At 46.3% G+C, this 13148-nt stretch overlaps 1 protein-coding gene across 2 annotated transcripts in view; it reads right to left on the bottom strand.

Moving 5' to 3' along the window:
* Positions 1-6256: 6256 nt before the first annotated feature.
* NCKAP5L (NCK associated protein 5 like) overlaps positions 6257-13148 on the bottom strand; it is a 42489-nt gene continuing 35597 nt past the window's right edge. For both annotated transcript variants that reach the window (XM_081844328.1, XM_081844329.1), the window contains exons 11-13: positions 8864-9184; positions 8365-8504; positions 6257-8026 (exon numbers count right to left, since the gene is read on the bottom strand). In XM_081844328.1, the coding sequence (XP_081700454.1) occupies positions 7790-8026; positions 8365-8504; positions 8864-9184 (698 nt within the window). In that variant the 3' untranslated portion in view covers positions 6257-7789. The remainder of the gene's footprint in view (positions 8027-8364; positions 8505-8863; positions 9185-13148) is intronic.

Raw genomic sequence — 13148 nt, 5'->3', positions numbered from 1 at the left:
TAAGACAGGGAACCTCCCCCTGCCTCTCAAAAATGTGGCTTCATTGGCATTCCCTATGACTCATGTTTCTTGCAACTCCAAACCTTTGGCCTATTAACCTTTCCCCATCTACTTTTTATTTGGCAACGCAGGTCATCAACACAGCTTGTACTTCATGCATATTTCCCTGCTGCTCTCCCCTATACTGATTCCCAAAGCAACAAGTCTACATCACATAATGGTGGCTGTAGGCTGCCAGCTTTGCTTTCCATTCCCCACCTTGTGCTTTTATCATTTGTGATAGTGCAAGGCTGGTGCCTCTGTTCGTTACAAGGCATCACAGATGTCTCTGTCAGTGGTAGTTATCGTTGAAGGAGAGGGTAATGCTAGTCAAAGCAGTTGGGTCTTTGCTGAGCTCAGAACTGAACTTCAGTCTATACCAAGACCTCAAAAATAGAGGTATAGAGTGGAGACATCATCAACACTACGCCAAATCATGGTTCAACAAGGACTGCATCGGCGCAAAAAAAGCTCTCATAAACTCATGTCTCCAATGCAACTCAAACTGCTGCATTGGACCTCCATCACAAAAGGCACTACAAGCATCCCCAATCTGCAGCCCTCCAGATGTTTTGGCCTACAACTCCCATGATCCCTAGCTAACAGAACCAGTGGTCAGGGATGATGGGAAATGTAGTCCAAAACATCTGGAGGGCTGAAGGTTGGGGATGCCTGGATTAGAAGAAAAAGGAAGCAGCAAGAAATGACTGGACACGGGTTATCCAGCAGCTAAATACAATAATCCCACTCTTTTTTGGAATACCATAAGACTCTCCCAAACTAACAGACTGCCAAAGATGGAATGTCATAGCCCAGCAAGAATCTGGGAGACATATTTTCAGGAACTTTACAAGGCCAGTCATGGTGAGAGAGGCCAAATCCCTCGAAACAGAGTGAACCTCCCAAAGTGGGACAGAGATTGAGAGCCTGGTAGCTCAACTGAAACAGGAATATCTGCAGAGGCCACCCAAAACAATCTGGATTTCTGGGCCTCTTCACCTGTATTGATACCTATGGATGTATTCCCAAAGACTGGGGATTCTCAATCATCATTCCAATATACAAAAAAAAGGGAAGAAAGGGGACCCCGCCAACTATAGACTAATCCGTCTCCTTAACATAATAAGTAAACCGTATGCAAGACACCTACAACTGAAATTCCAAAATTGACTGGAACTAGAAAATATACTTCCAGAGGAACAAGTAGGATTCAGAGAAGGCCACTTGATTAGCGACCAGTGCTTAGTTCTTCAACATCTAATAGAGAAGTACTCATCTAGTAACACTGTCTCCCCCTATGTGGACTTTATAGACTTCAGAGCAGCCTTCGACACTATATCTATAATAAAGCTATGGGAAAAATTGGAGACCTCCACACGACAGACATTTGCTATACTTAATACACACCCTAAATGAAGGGCCCTCACTAAAAGTTTGATGTACCCCTCAGGGCCATCTATCCAATACAAACGAAACTGATAAAGGTGTCAAGCAAGGGAGCATATGGGCCCCATTCTTATTCAATTTCTATATAAATGATATGGTACCCCACCTCCTCAACATGAACTTCCAGCCCCCAAAATTGGCAGGAAAGTACATCCCAGTGCTGTTTTATGCAGATGACGCAGCAATCCTCTCAAGATACACCTATAGGCCTTAAAAGAGCCATGCAAACGCTGGCAGTATACTGTGAGAGCAAACTAGAACTCAATTACCAGAAAACCAAAATTATGGTTTTTGTCAAAAGGCCCAGACCTCATTCATGGTACACCGATGGCCATAAGACTGAGCAGGTCACCTGTTTCAATAACCTGAGCATAGCTCTGGGTGATCAGAATAGCTTATGGGGACCATGGTGCAGGGGACGCCCAGAGAAAACAAATGCTATACTTAAGTACCTCAGACCTAAAGGTGGACACGATATACCTGTAGCCCTCAAACTATTCGAGGCCTAATCGATTATGCAGCTTTTATATGATGCCCAGCTAGGCCCCTCTGCCTATTGTGCACCACTAGAACTGGTACAATCTAAGGTTTTGAGATCAGCCACTACAAGTGCCTAAACACGTCTCCAATGCTACCCTATGTCTTGAAACTGGATTCATAAGAATTGAGGCCAGAGTGTGGCTTGCCACACTTAATGACTGACAGAGACTATCCTTCCCTTGCTCCTCTAACTATTAAGAATGATTTCCAAACAACATGGAAACAGGCAGTGATAAACATGATGACAATTCTAGACAGTGTGTAGAAGACACAGAACACCAAGCAGATTTAGCTTGGTGAAATTCCTAATTAGTGAAACCAGGAGACACCTCATCTCCCAAATGCCATATATAACCAATCTTGATATTCCAAAACAGCGAAGGGCTTTCCCTCTGGTCCACTGCCAGTCCTCCCTTCAGACATCCAGAAAGGCTGTTTTGGGAAAACACCATATGAGGAGAGAAAATGCCCCCGTGGCTCTGGAAACAATGGAACATGCCTTTCTTTCACTGCCAATACTATACAGATATACGAACTAGGTTCATCCTGTCTATACTGCACAAACTGCCAGAATGTGCAGAACAACTCTATCTCCCTAGCACTCCAATTTGAAAACCCAGATTTTGCGCTGCCACGATGGACATCCATCTAAGGACGGCTAAACCAGGCCTAAACTGAAGGCCCATAATGCAAGATTTGTGCTGCTTCACATTCCCTCCCTTACAGTCACTTTTAACTGCTTGTCTTTTGTTTCTCTGTTTTAAGTTTATATGAGTCATAATCACATTTTAACTTTTAGCCCTTTCCTCTTTTAAGTTATGTGCTTTATTTTATTCACATGCTTTTATCTTATGCTGGTCTGTGACTGTAATAAAGTTTGATTGATTAATTGATTGATTGATACAACAAGCCTGTAAGGTAGTTCAAAATTCTTATCTCTCTAATAATAATTTTTTTATACTCCACCCAGCCACTCTAGGTGGCTTCCAACCAAAATGCAGGTGAAAACAACAGCAGCAACATCAAACATTAAAAGCTTCCTGAAACATATGAGAAAAAATGAAAAAGTGGTTTGTTGGGGTGCCTAATAAGGGCATTTCCCTTTACAAGTTTAGCTTTGTTTTCCCCCTAGTAGTCAGCATGCTTACTTTTATTTTTTATGAATAAGTGGCCTTAGGCAAGGCACACACCCTCCCCACAATAGGGAGATAAATAAAGAGCCACCTTAATGGCTTGTAACAATTGAAGAATAATGTACATTGAATAATGTACATTGCTCAGAGCCTCATATGCATTGCAAGTATATTTGTGCAAGCCACTTGGGGCTAACTTAATTGCTCCAGTGTATGGTTCCTGCCGGGACGCAGGTGGTGCTGTGGGTTAAAGCCTCAGCGCCTAGGACTTGCCGATCGAAAGGTCGGCGGTTCGAATCCCCGCGGCGGGGTGCGCTCCCGCTGCTCGGTCCCAGCGCCTGCCAACCTAGCAGTTCGAAAGCACCCCTGGGTGCAAGTAGATAAATAGGGACCGCTTACTGGCGGGAAGGTAAACGGCGTTTCCGTGTGCTGCGCTGGCTCGCCAGATGCAGCTTTGTCACGCTGGCCACGTGACCCGGAAGTGTCTCCGGACAGCGCTGGCCCCCGGCCTCTTAAGTGAGATGGGCGCACAACCCCAGAGTCTGTCAAGACTGGCCCGTACGGGCAGGGGTACCTTTACCTTTACCTTTATGGTTCCTGCCTCAACACAGCCTTGAAATTTCAACTGTGTAAAGGTTAGCCACCAGGCCCCCTTTTCAAATCCTCCTGTTCCTTTAATTTCCAAGACAGACTATGACTGTAGACAAAGTCTCCAGCCAGTGAAAAATACTGCAGAGGTTTTCAGCATTCCAGATGCATAGGAAGAATGAGGCACACTATGTGTGTGAGACTGCAGTTGTCTGTGACCGACATTAATAGGAGGGATGTTTGGGGAGGGGGTGCGGGGTGACTACAGATCAGTTGCCTTTACAATCCCACTGGTATCGGCCTTGCATTACTACTCAAAACCACAATGCAGGGGTAGGCAACTTAAGGCCCGGGGGCCGAATGTGGCCCAGTCACCTTCTCAATCTGGCCTGCGGACAGTCTGGGAATCAGTGTGTTTTTACATGAGTAGAATGTGTCCTTTCATTTAAAATGCATCTCGGGTTATTTGCGGGGCCTGCCTGCTGTTTTTACATGAGTAGAATGTGTGCTTTTATTTAAAATGCATCTCTGGGTTATTTGTCGGGCATCGGAATTTGTTCATTTCCCCCCCAAAAAATATAGTCTGGCCCACCACATGGTCTGAGGGACGGTGGACTGGCCCACGGCTGAAAAAGGTTGCTGACCCCTGCTTTAAAGCAACTGCAACCAAGCCACGGGCTTGTTGGCTGTTTGTTACTAGATCCTGAAGCGCTACCAGATGAGGCAATGGGAGGGGGGGAACCATTTGAGTAAGAATTAAAGAACAGGGTTCCTCTGAGCCAAGGAAATTGGTTTCAGAATCGGAACTGAACTTGGTAATTTCACCAAAAGTCTCCTCCTAATTACCCCCCCCCCCCAATTTCCCTGGTTTGAGCAGCCAAAATTACAGGGGGAATATTTTTGCCGTTGCCACTGTTACATAGATCCTGCTGCAGATCCCTGCTCTGAAGATCTCGTGAGCAGCCCAGGCCAGCTTGGAATCCTGGACAGCCTCTATTTGCAGTCCTTGGAAAGTGATGTAAGGGCTGAGCAATGCAGGCTGTTGCTACTGGCGCTCCTCCTCTGGCCACTAGGGAGCACCAGGGAGCTGCAGAAGAGGAGGCGGCTGTTCTCCGAAAGAGGAGCTCGCTGCCTCTTGCAATGCTATTGCAAGGAAGGGCACGGAAGAATCTCTTCCATGCTGCTCTCTTCCAGGACGGAAGGATTTCCTGCGTCAAACCTCTGCAATCAGCCTAACAATAAAGGAGGCAAGCGAGGTAATGGAAGAAATAGTCCTGGCACATGGCCCCCGCAACTGCTTAAACATCCAGCCAGTAAATGGCATTTCTTAAGATCAGAATCTTCTACCCTGGGCAGCTGACAGAGAAGCCCCCCTTTTGCACTTGCAAGGCAAGATGAACCAGAAGACTCTTTCAGTTCCTCACATAGCACCAAGCCCCTCTCCAGCTGTCGTTCTGTGCTGTTAGCTGGGAGGCAGAATGGCCTGTGATGGAAACCATCTTACCCAGGCATAGGCAAACTTGGCTCTCAGCTCTCCAGATGTTTTGGGACTACAACTCCCATCGTCCTTAGCTAACAGGACCAGTGGTCAGGGATGATGGGAATCGTAGTCTCAAAGCATCTGGAGGGCTGAGTTTGCCTATGCCTGATCTTACCACTTTGTCTTAGGAAACCTAGAATCATAGAATGGAATCATAGAATCCTAGACCACAAGGGCCATCAAGTCCAACCCCCTGCCAAGCAGGAAACACCATCAGAGCACTCCCGACATATGGTTGTCAAGCCTCTGCTTAAAGACCTCCAAAGAAGGAGACTCCACCACACTCCTTGGCAGCAAATTCCACTGTCAAACAGCTCTTACTGTCAGGAAGTTCTTCCTAATGTTTAGGTGGAATCTTCTTTCTTGTAGTTTGAAACCATTGCTCCTCAGTTTAACCCCAAAGAAACTGGCTTTTTAAAGACATTGTCCAAAACTCAAAGCACCTGACACCACCAGCACCATCCTGAACTGCGACAAGAACCATGAATATGCAGCCCTAATTCAAGAACCTGCCCCTCCTTGCTCCTTTGGAACAAGTAATTTTATTAGCATCCCACCCCTGATGTATGCCTGTGAGCCACTGTTGTATACTAAAACTAAACCTCATTTCTTCATGCAAAGTGAAAAAGCCGGTGTGCTATCACTATCTCCCCGCTGCCCTGTGGCCTATAACATCCCCCCAGGGTGTCCTACAACTCCAGGTCCAATATTTTAGAAACCATGCTTGCTGCTACAGTAATACATGTAGAATTCCACGCATGTGGTCAGGGATCTGTATTAGTGGGAGCAGACTGAAAAAATATCATTTTAAACTGGGATGGGGGCTGGGAAATGGTATACCCCAGACATCAAAAGGTACAGAAACACACCGCTTAGGGGAATGAGAGACCCCTTTTCAGGAAAGAGAAAAGGCATCAGGGGAGAAGGAGAATGCTGTGCAAGTTGTTCCCCCCAAATCCATGTATCCAATCCAACACACACACACATTTTTTTACCCCTTTATTTCCTGGGAGATCAAAAGACAATAAACAGCCTCATTTCACAATAACTTATATAAATTAGTAGAGGAGCAAAAGACATCTTAATGTTTTGTTTTTTTAAAAAAACAAACCCAAATTCTTCTTTTTTTAAAAAAAAGGACAACGTAAGGAAGACTCGTAAGGAAAGGGGCCTGTACACAGCAAAATAGCACCATCGGGGGAACCACGTGGGGCTCCTTTAGAAACAGGGAAAGGAAAGAAGAGGGGGCCTGAACGTGTGGAAACTAAAACAGCAACATTAGAAACTTAACATTTAAATGGGGGGATACAAGGAAGGGTTGGGGAGTGAGGAACCCAGCTAGCCATTCCTGAAACCCACAGAAGTGTTAAGTCCCAGGCATGTGAGGTTCTGGATAATAAGTGTCCTGCCAAGTTGGTTCCAGTGGGGAAGAAGGGCTGTGGGAGCTACTTCATGAAAGAGAGGGAGGTAGAAGCACTACCCGGCAATCCCTGCGCTCGCTCCCCACCCCCACCCCACCCCACCCCACTCAAATAATCTTGTTTGGTACACTCCAGCAGTCACGTGTAACTGAGTGAGGAGCCCTATGCCTCCTCCTGGGTGGTGAGAAATACTGGATTTGGCAAAGTTGCACATGCTCTCCAAGTGATGAAAGGCAGAGAAGGAAATACGCTCAGCCAACGAGGTAAAAGGGGCAGCTTCTTAGGCGCAAAGAGGGGCGCTTAAGAGGCCCAGGCAGCACCATCGCTCAGCAACCTTCACCTGCAAAATGGGGGCCAAGGAGGTGAGGATATTGCGCTAGTGCAAGCTCTGCACAGGTGACCCACACCTTTGCAATGACCTACCCTTTCAAGAGAACACCCTCTGCTCCAGTCTTTGCCAACCTGGGGGCCTGCTAGACGCTTTGAACCACAACGCCCACCAACCCCAGCCACAGGGAAGGGATGATGGGAGGTGTAGTCCAAAGCGCCTAGAGGGCACCAGGTTGGCAAACATACTCTACTCAGAACACCTCAACTCCAGGCCAGATTTTTCTAGCGTACCTTGGATCCAACGCCTCTCACAGTGAATTTATGAACCGAATAAAGCGGCCAAGGGTTCAAGCAAAATAAGACAGATCCCACCCCCATCTCCCGTGCTTCAACCAAAGGGTCGCCATTTTAGATCCCCCACCCCCCATAAGCTAAGCGGGCCTAATGGCGTTCAGCAAGAGTCCATGTGCATGACCACCACGCTGTATTACCTCCTTGGACCCCTTTCTTCTCTTGGGCAGAGGAGCCTCCTGGTGTCATGGTTTTCACGGTCCCATTTCCTTCCTTTGGGGAGGGGGGCAGGTGGGGGGCGCTGGGTGTGGAAGACGCATCGCCGTGCTCTGGTGCAGGGCCAAGATTTGGTTTGGGAGAATCAAGCAGGTTCCCATGGGCAAGCGTGTGGCCCTCCGAAGCAGCACGTGGCGGTGTCATGTTGAGAAACCTGTGCCCCGTTCTGCCCCCTCCCGCCACGCTCAACCCTGGCTGCCGCAGGAGGACAAGCTGTCATAAAGAGAGTCGCTCAGGGACTCGGAGTTCTCCAGGCCCGGCTGCCCTTCTGGGCCCATATCCCTGGAACGGGCCTCCGTGCTGCCCTCCTCGCCCACGTCGGATGCGCTGGGGGTGCGGCTGCTGCTGGTGCTGAAGGCCGGCGAGGCCTGAGGCCCATCCGACGAGGCCCTTCTCCTCTCGACAACGCTGCAAGCAGAGCCCTGCGGATACAGAGAGCAGCAAGGCTGCTTAGGAGCTGAGGAACATACCAATGGATGGCGGGGGTGGAAGTGGACTGGAACAGAAGACCAAATGTCCAGCACATTGAAAGCTCCATCTGCAAGCCAGGGCTAGAGCGAGGCATGGCCTAAACAAGTTAGGGAGAAGATTTGTCCTCCAGATCTTGCTGAACTACAAGTCCCATCAGACCCAGCAAGCACAGCCACTGGCTAGGAATGGTGGGAGTTGCAGTCCAGTAACGTCTGGAGGGAGAAAAGATCCCCACCCCTGGCCTGAGCTGGGCACCTTGGTTTCCCCCAGTCACCCCACCCTCACTTACCATTGCAGAACCATGAAGGCCCTCCAGGCCATGAGGGGAGCAGAGGAAGGGGTCGGTGCCGGTGGATGCTTTGGCATTGGGGAAAGTCCAGTTCTTGCTCTGCTGTGCGTGCCGTGGTTTGCTGGGTTCGTTGCAGAGGTCTGAGAGGGGAAAGCGGAGGTGCAATTCATTAGGGTGGGTGGGGGAAGCCAAATTCATTAGGGTGGGTGGGGGAAGCCAAATTCCCCGTCGCTTTTGAAGAGCCCAGCAGGAAAGTTGCACGAGTCCAGACAAATAAGTGAAAGAGAGATTGCTCACTTGCATGTCTCCCCACAAGCTGTATTTGGACAGAACAATTCATTATTATTCTCACCATCACCATCACCATTTCTATACTAGTTTAAATTTAAAAGAAAAAATCTCAAAGCTGTTTACAAGACATTAAAACATCAAATAAAACAATTCAGAATTAACGGTTGTCCCCCTTCCCGTTGCTCACCACCTTCTGGGCGATACAAACCTCCTGGGCAGCGATCCCTGCAATCCCGGTGCCTGGGGGGCGGCTCGGCACTGGCTAAGACGCCGTGGAAAGCTGGCATGCTTTGGTGCTTGCTGGGGCCCAGCAGGTCCTCTGCGCTGGGCACCTCCCTCTCCAGCGTCCGGGCCTTGCGGGGAACCCGGGTGACGGGCGGAGGGCCCCTGGCCGGGAAAGGGCCGGCTGACGGAGGGTCGAGTCGGGGCCTGGGTTTAGGCACGCTCTTGCAGGGCATCCCGATGCAGTAGTCCGGCGGCGGAAAGGTGCCAATGCCACTGTCCAGAGTCCGAGTCAGGGAGCTGCACACTGTGGATCATGGATCAAGAGGTGGAGTCAGAATTCACATCAAAGGATTCCCTGTCATTCTGACCCTTTCTACTCCAAACAGCTTACCGTATTTTTCGCTCTATAACACGCACCTGACCATAACACGCACATCGTTTTTAGAGGAGGAAAACAAGGGAAAAAACATTCTGAATGAAACAGTAGATGTATCATTTTTGGGCTTCATGCTGTGGCCACAGACATGTGATCTGATGGTGAATTTGGGGTGACCCAATGCAAAAATCCTGAGAATTCCTGTGGATCCATGCTTTGTAACCACGTTTTTGCACCATTGCAGCCCCAGGCAACAGTGGGTGCGTGCTTTTTTTGGTGCAGGCTGTAGCCATGGACATGCTATGTGATTTGATGGTGAATTTGGGGTGACCCAATACAAAGATCCTGAGAATCCCTGTGGATCCATGCTTTGTAACCACGTTTTTGCACCATTGCAGCCCCAGGCAACAGTGGGTGCGTGATTTTTTTGGTGCAGGCTGTAGCCATGGACATGCTATGTGATCTGATGTTGAATTTGGGGTGACCCAATGCAAAGATCCTGAGAATCCCTGTGGATCCATGCTTTGTAACCACATTTTTGCACCATTGCAGCCCCAGGCAACAGTGGGTGCGTGCTTTTTTTGGTGCAGGCTGTAGCCATGGACATGCTATGTGATCTGATGGTGAATTTGGGGTGACCCAATGCAAAGATCCTGAGGATCCATGTGGATCCATGCTTTTTAACCACGTTTTTGCACCATTGCAGCCCCAGGCAACAGTGGGTGCGTGATTTTGGGGGGGCAGGCTGTAGCCATAGACATGCTATGTGATCTGATGGTGAATTTGGGGTGACCCAATGCAAAGATCCTGAGGATCCATGTGGATCTATGCTTTGTAACCACATTTTAAGTGGGGAGCGAAGGAAAAACAAATAAGGGACATGAGAGGGGTGTGCAGAGAAGCAGCTGTCTAAGAATGCAGGAGAGGGATTTAACGGGAGGGAGGAAAGAAAGGCAAAAGTTTCCCCCCACCCAAGCCATCTCTCTCTCTCTCTCTCTCTCTCTCTCTCTCTCTCTCTCTCTCTCTCTCTCCCCTCTCCCTCTCCCTCCCTCCCTCCCTCCCCCTCTCTCCCTCCCCCCTCCCCCCTCTCTCTCCCTTCCCCCCCCTCTCTCCCCTCTGCTTGCCTGGAGGGGAGGGGCTTTCCCTGCTCTTTGTTCCGTTTCAGCAAACACAGCAACGAAACAGAGAAGGGTGGGCAGTAAGACCCTGAGGCAGAATGCAGGAAAGCAGCCGCTTCCTCTTTTCAGCTTTCCTTTCTCCGTGAAGCGCCGCGATTTGATTTTTGCTTGATTTTTCGGCTCCAGGGACCACACATTCGCTCTATAACACGCACAGACATTTCCCCTTCCTTTTTAGGAGAAAAAATCTGCGTGTTATAGAGGGAAAAATACGGTATATATTGAAAGCTCCAGGTTGCAAGTTTGATCCCTGAATGGGACATAGGGTGCCTTTCCAATTCTACAATTCTATGATTCTGTAAATCTTAGTTTAAGGACTCCCTTAAAAAAGGTAGGAGTTCCTGAAACCTCCCCTCCCATCTTCTCTCCTCTCCAGCATCCTTGAGCCAACCGCTTGTCTGCTTTGGAGCTCACAGATCTTCCTTTCTGCTAGAATTAGCCATAAAATCCCAGGAACACATATTCCAACTGCATTCAAACCAACAGTTATCATCTGTTTTAACGCAGCCTTGATTCAGTGCTATTCCCTTCTTAAATCAGAATTAGAAGCAAACAGGAGTACTTGCTCTTTGAAATTCATTTTTTTAAAAAAATAAAATTAAACCACTTTTCGTCACAAATCCAAAGCCTAATATACATTTTTAAAAGTTAAGCTCCGAATGTAAGAACTAGATTTATGTGGGCACTGTGAGTGAGAGGGAGAAGTTCCAGGACGGAACAGGATTAACATTGGTTAAGAAAGTGAAATATCTAGGGGTTAATATGACTGCTAAGAATGTGAACTTGTTTAAGGATAATTATGAGAAATGTTGGACTGAAGTGAAAAAGGATTTAGAAATATGGACAAATTTGAAGTTATCATTGCTAGGCCGAATTGCTGTGATAAAAATGAATGTATTGCCAAGGATGTTGTTTTTGTTTCAGACACTGCAAATTATAGACAAGATGGATTGTTTCAAGAAGTGGCAGAGAGATATTTCCAGATTTGTCTGGAAGAAGCGAATAAAATTTAAGATATTAACTGACGCTAAAGAAAGAGGTGGATTTGCCCTGCCAGACCTTAAACTTTACTATGAATCAGCCGCTTTTTGCTGGCTGAGAGAATGGCTGCTTCTTGAAAATACCGATGTGTTGGATTTAGAAGGTTTCAACAACGTATTTGGTTGGCATGCATATTTGTGGTATGATAAAGTAAAAGCACATAAAGCGTTTAAAAACCATATTGTTAGAAAAACACTGTTTAATGTTTGGATAAGATATAAGGATTTGTTAGAAAATAAAACCCTGAGATGGTTGTCACCAATGGAAGCGAAGGCACAGAAAAAACTCAATATGGAGGCCAAATGGCCGAAATATTGGGAGATTTTGGAACAAGATGGAGACAAAGTAAAACTGCAGAGTTTTGAAAAATTAAAAAATAAAGTGCGAGATTGGCTCCATTATTACCAAATAATGGAGGCATATAATTTGGACAAAAAAGTTGGCTTCCAGGTGGAAAAATCAAAATTGGAAACAGAATTGTTAGATCCCAAAATTAAGAATTTGTCAAGAATGTATAACTTGCTGTTGAAATGGAACACTCAAGATGAAACGGTGAAATCTGCTATGATTAAATGGGCACAAGATGTTGGATATAACATTATGATGGCTGACTGGGAACAGTTATGGACTACAGGTATGAAATTTACGGCATGTAATGCTTTAAGAGAAAATGTAATGAAAAGGATTTACAGGTGGTACATGACACCAGTCAAGCTTGCAAAAATTTACCATTTGCCCGAAAATAAATGTTGGAAATGTAATGAGACTGAAGGTACATTCTTTCACCTTTGGTGGACATGCCTAAGGATTAAGACATTCTGGGAGATGATTTACAATGAAATGAAAAAGGTATTTAAATATACCTTCCTGAAGAAACCAGAGGCCTTTCTCCTGGGCATGGTCGGTCAATTGGTGCCAAAGAAAGACAGAACTTTCTTTATGTATGCAATAACAGCAGCAAGAATACTCATCGCGAAGTATTGGAAGACACAAGATTTACCCACCCGGGAAGAATGGCAGATGAAGTTGATAGACTATATGGAACTGGCGGAAATGACTGGCAGAATCCGAGATCAGGGAGAAGAGTTGGTGGAAGAAGATTGGAAAAAATTTAAAGATTATTTACAGAAATATTGTAAAATTAATGAATGTTAGAAAAATGATGGAATGAAGTTATATGGCTTTAGCAGAAATGTTATAAGGAAATAGGTACAGATAGATTGTTAATGTATTAAAGGGGGGGGGGAAACAAGGTTAGAATATGTTAAGACAAATTACAGGACAGAAGATAGAGAAAGATGGAAAGGAATTGCTGAAACAGGTAATTGAAGTGGAATACAAAAAGGGAGGTGAGAGGAGGTCGCTGAAACAAGTGATTGAAAGACAAGATTTTGAAATTATTGGATGTGTTTTTAATTGTTTTGTTTTGTTTTGTTAATTTAATGTTTTATGTAGTGTTTTTGTTTTGTAATGTATTGTATTGTTTAATTCTTTTTCTTTTTTATCTTTTCTTTTTGTAACTTTTAAACTGTCAATAAATTTTTTTTAAAAAAAAAATAGATTTATGTGGGCACAATTCTATTAACAGTAGGCTCAAATCTACAAAGCAGATTTTCTCATGGGAAAGTTACTGGAGACAGGCCCACCAGATCTCCCGCAGGAGGTTTCTCTTC

This window comes from Podarcis erhardii (assembly GCF_964252035.2).
Source record: "Podarcis erhardii genome assembly, chromosome: 2".
Lineage (NCBI taxonomy): Eukaryota > Metazoa > Chordata > Lepidosauria > Squamata > Lacertidae > Podarcis > Podarcis erhardii.
The sequence above is the reverse complement of the archived record's forward strand: the minus strand, read 5'-3'. Positions and strand labels throughout refer to the sequence as shown.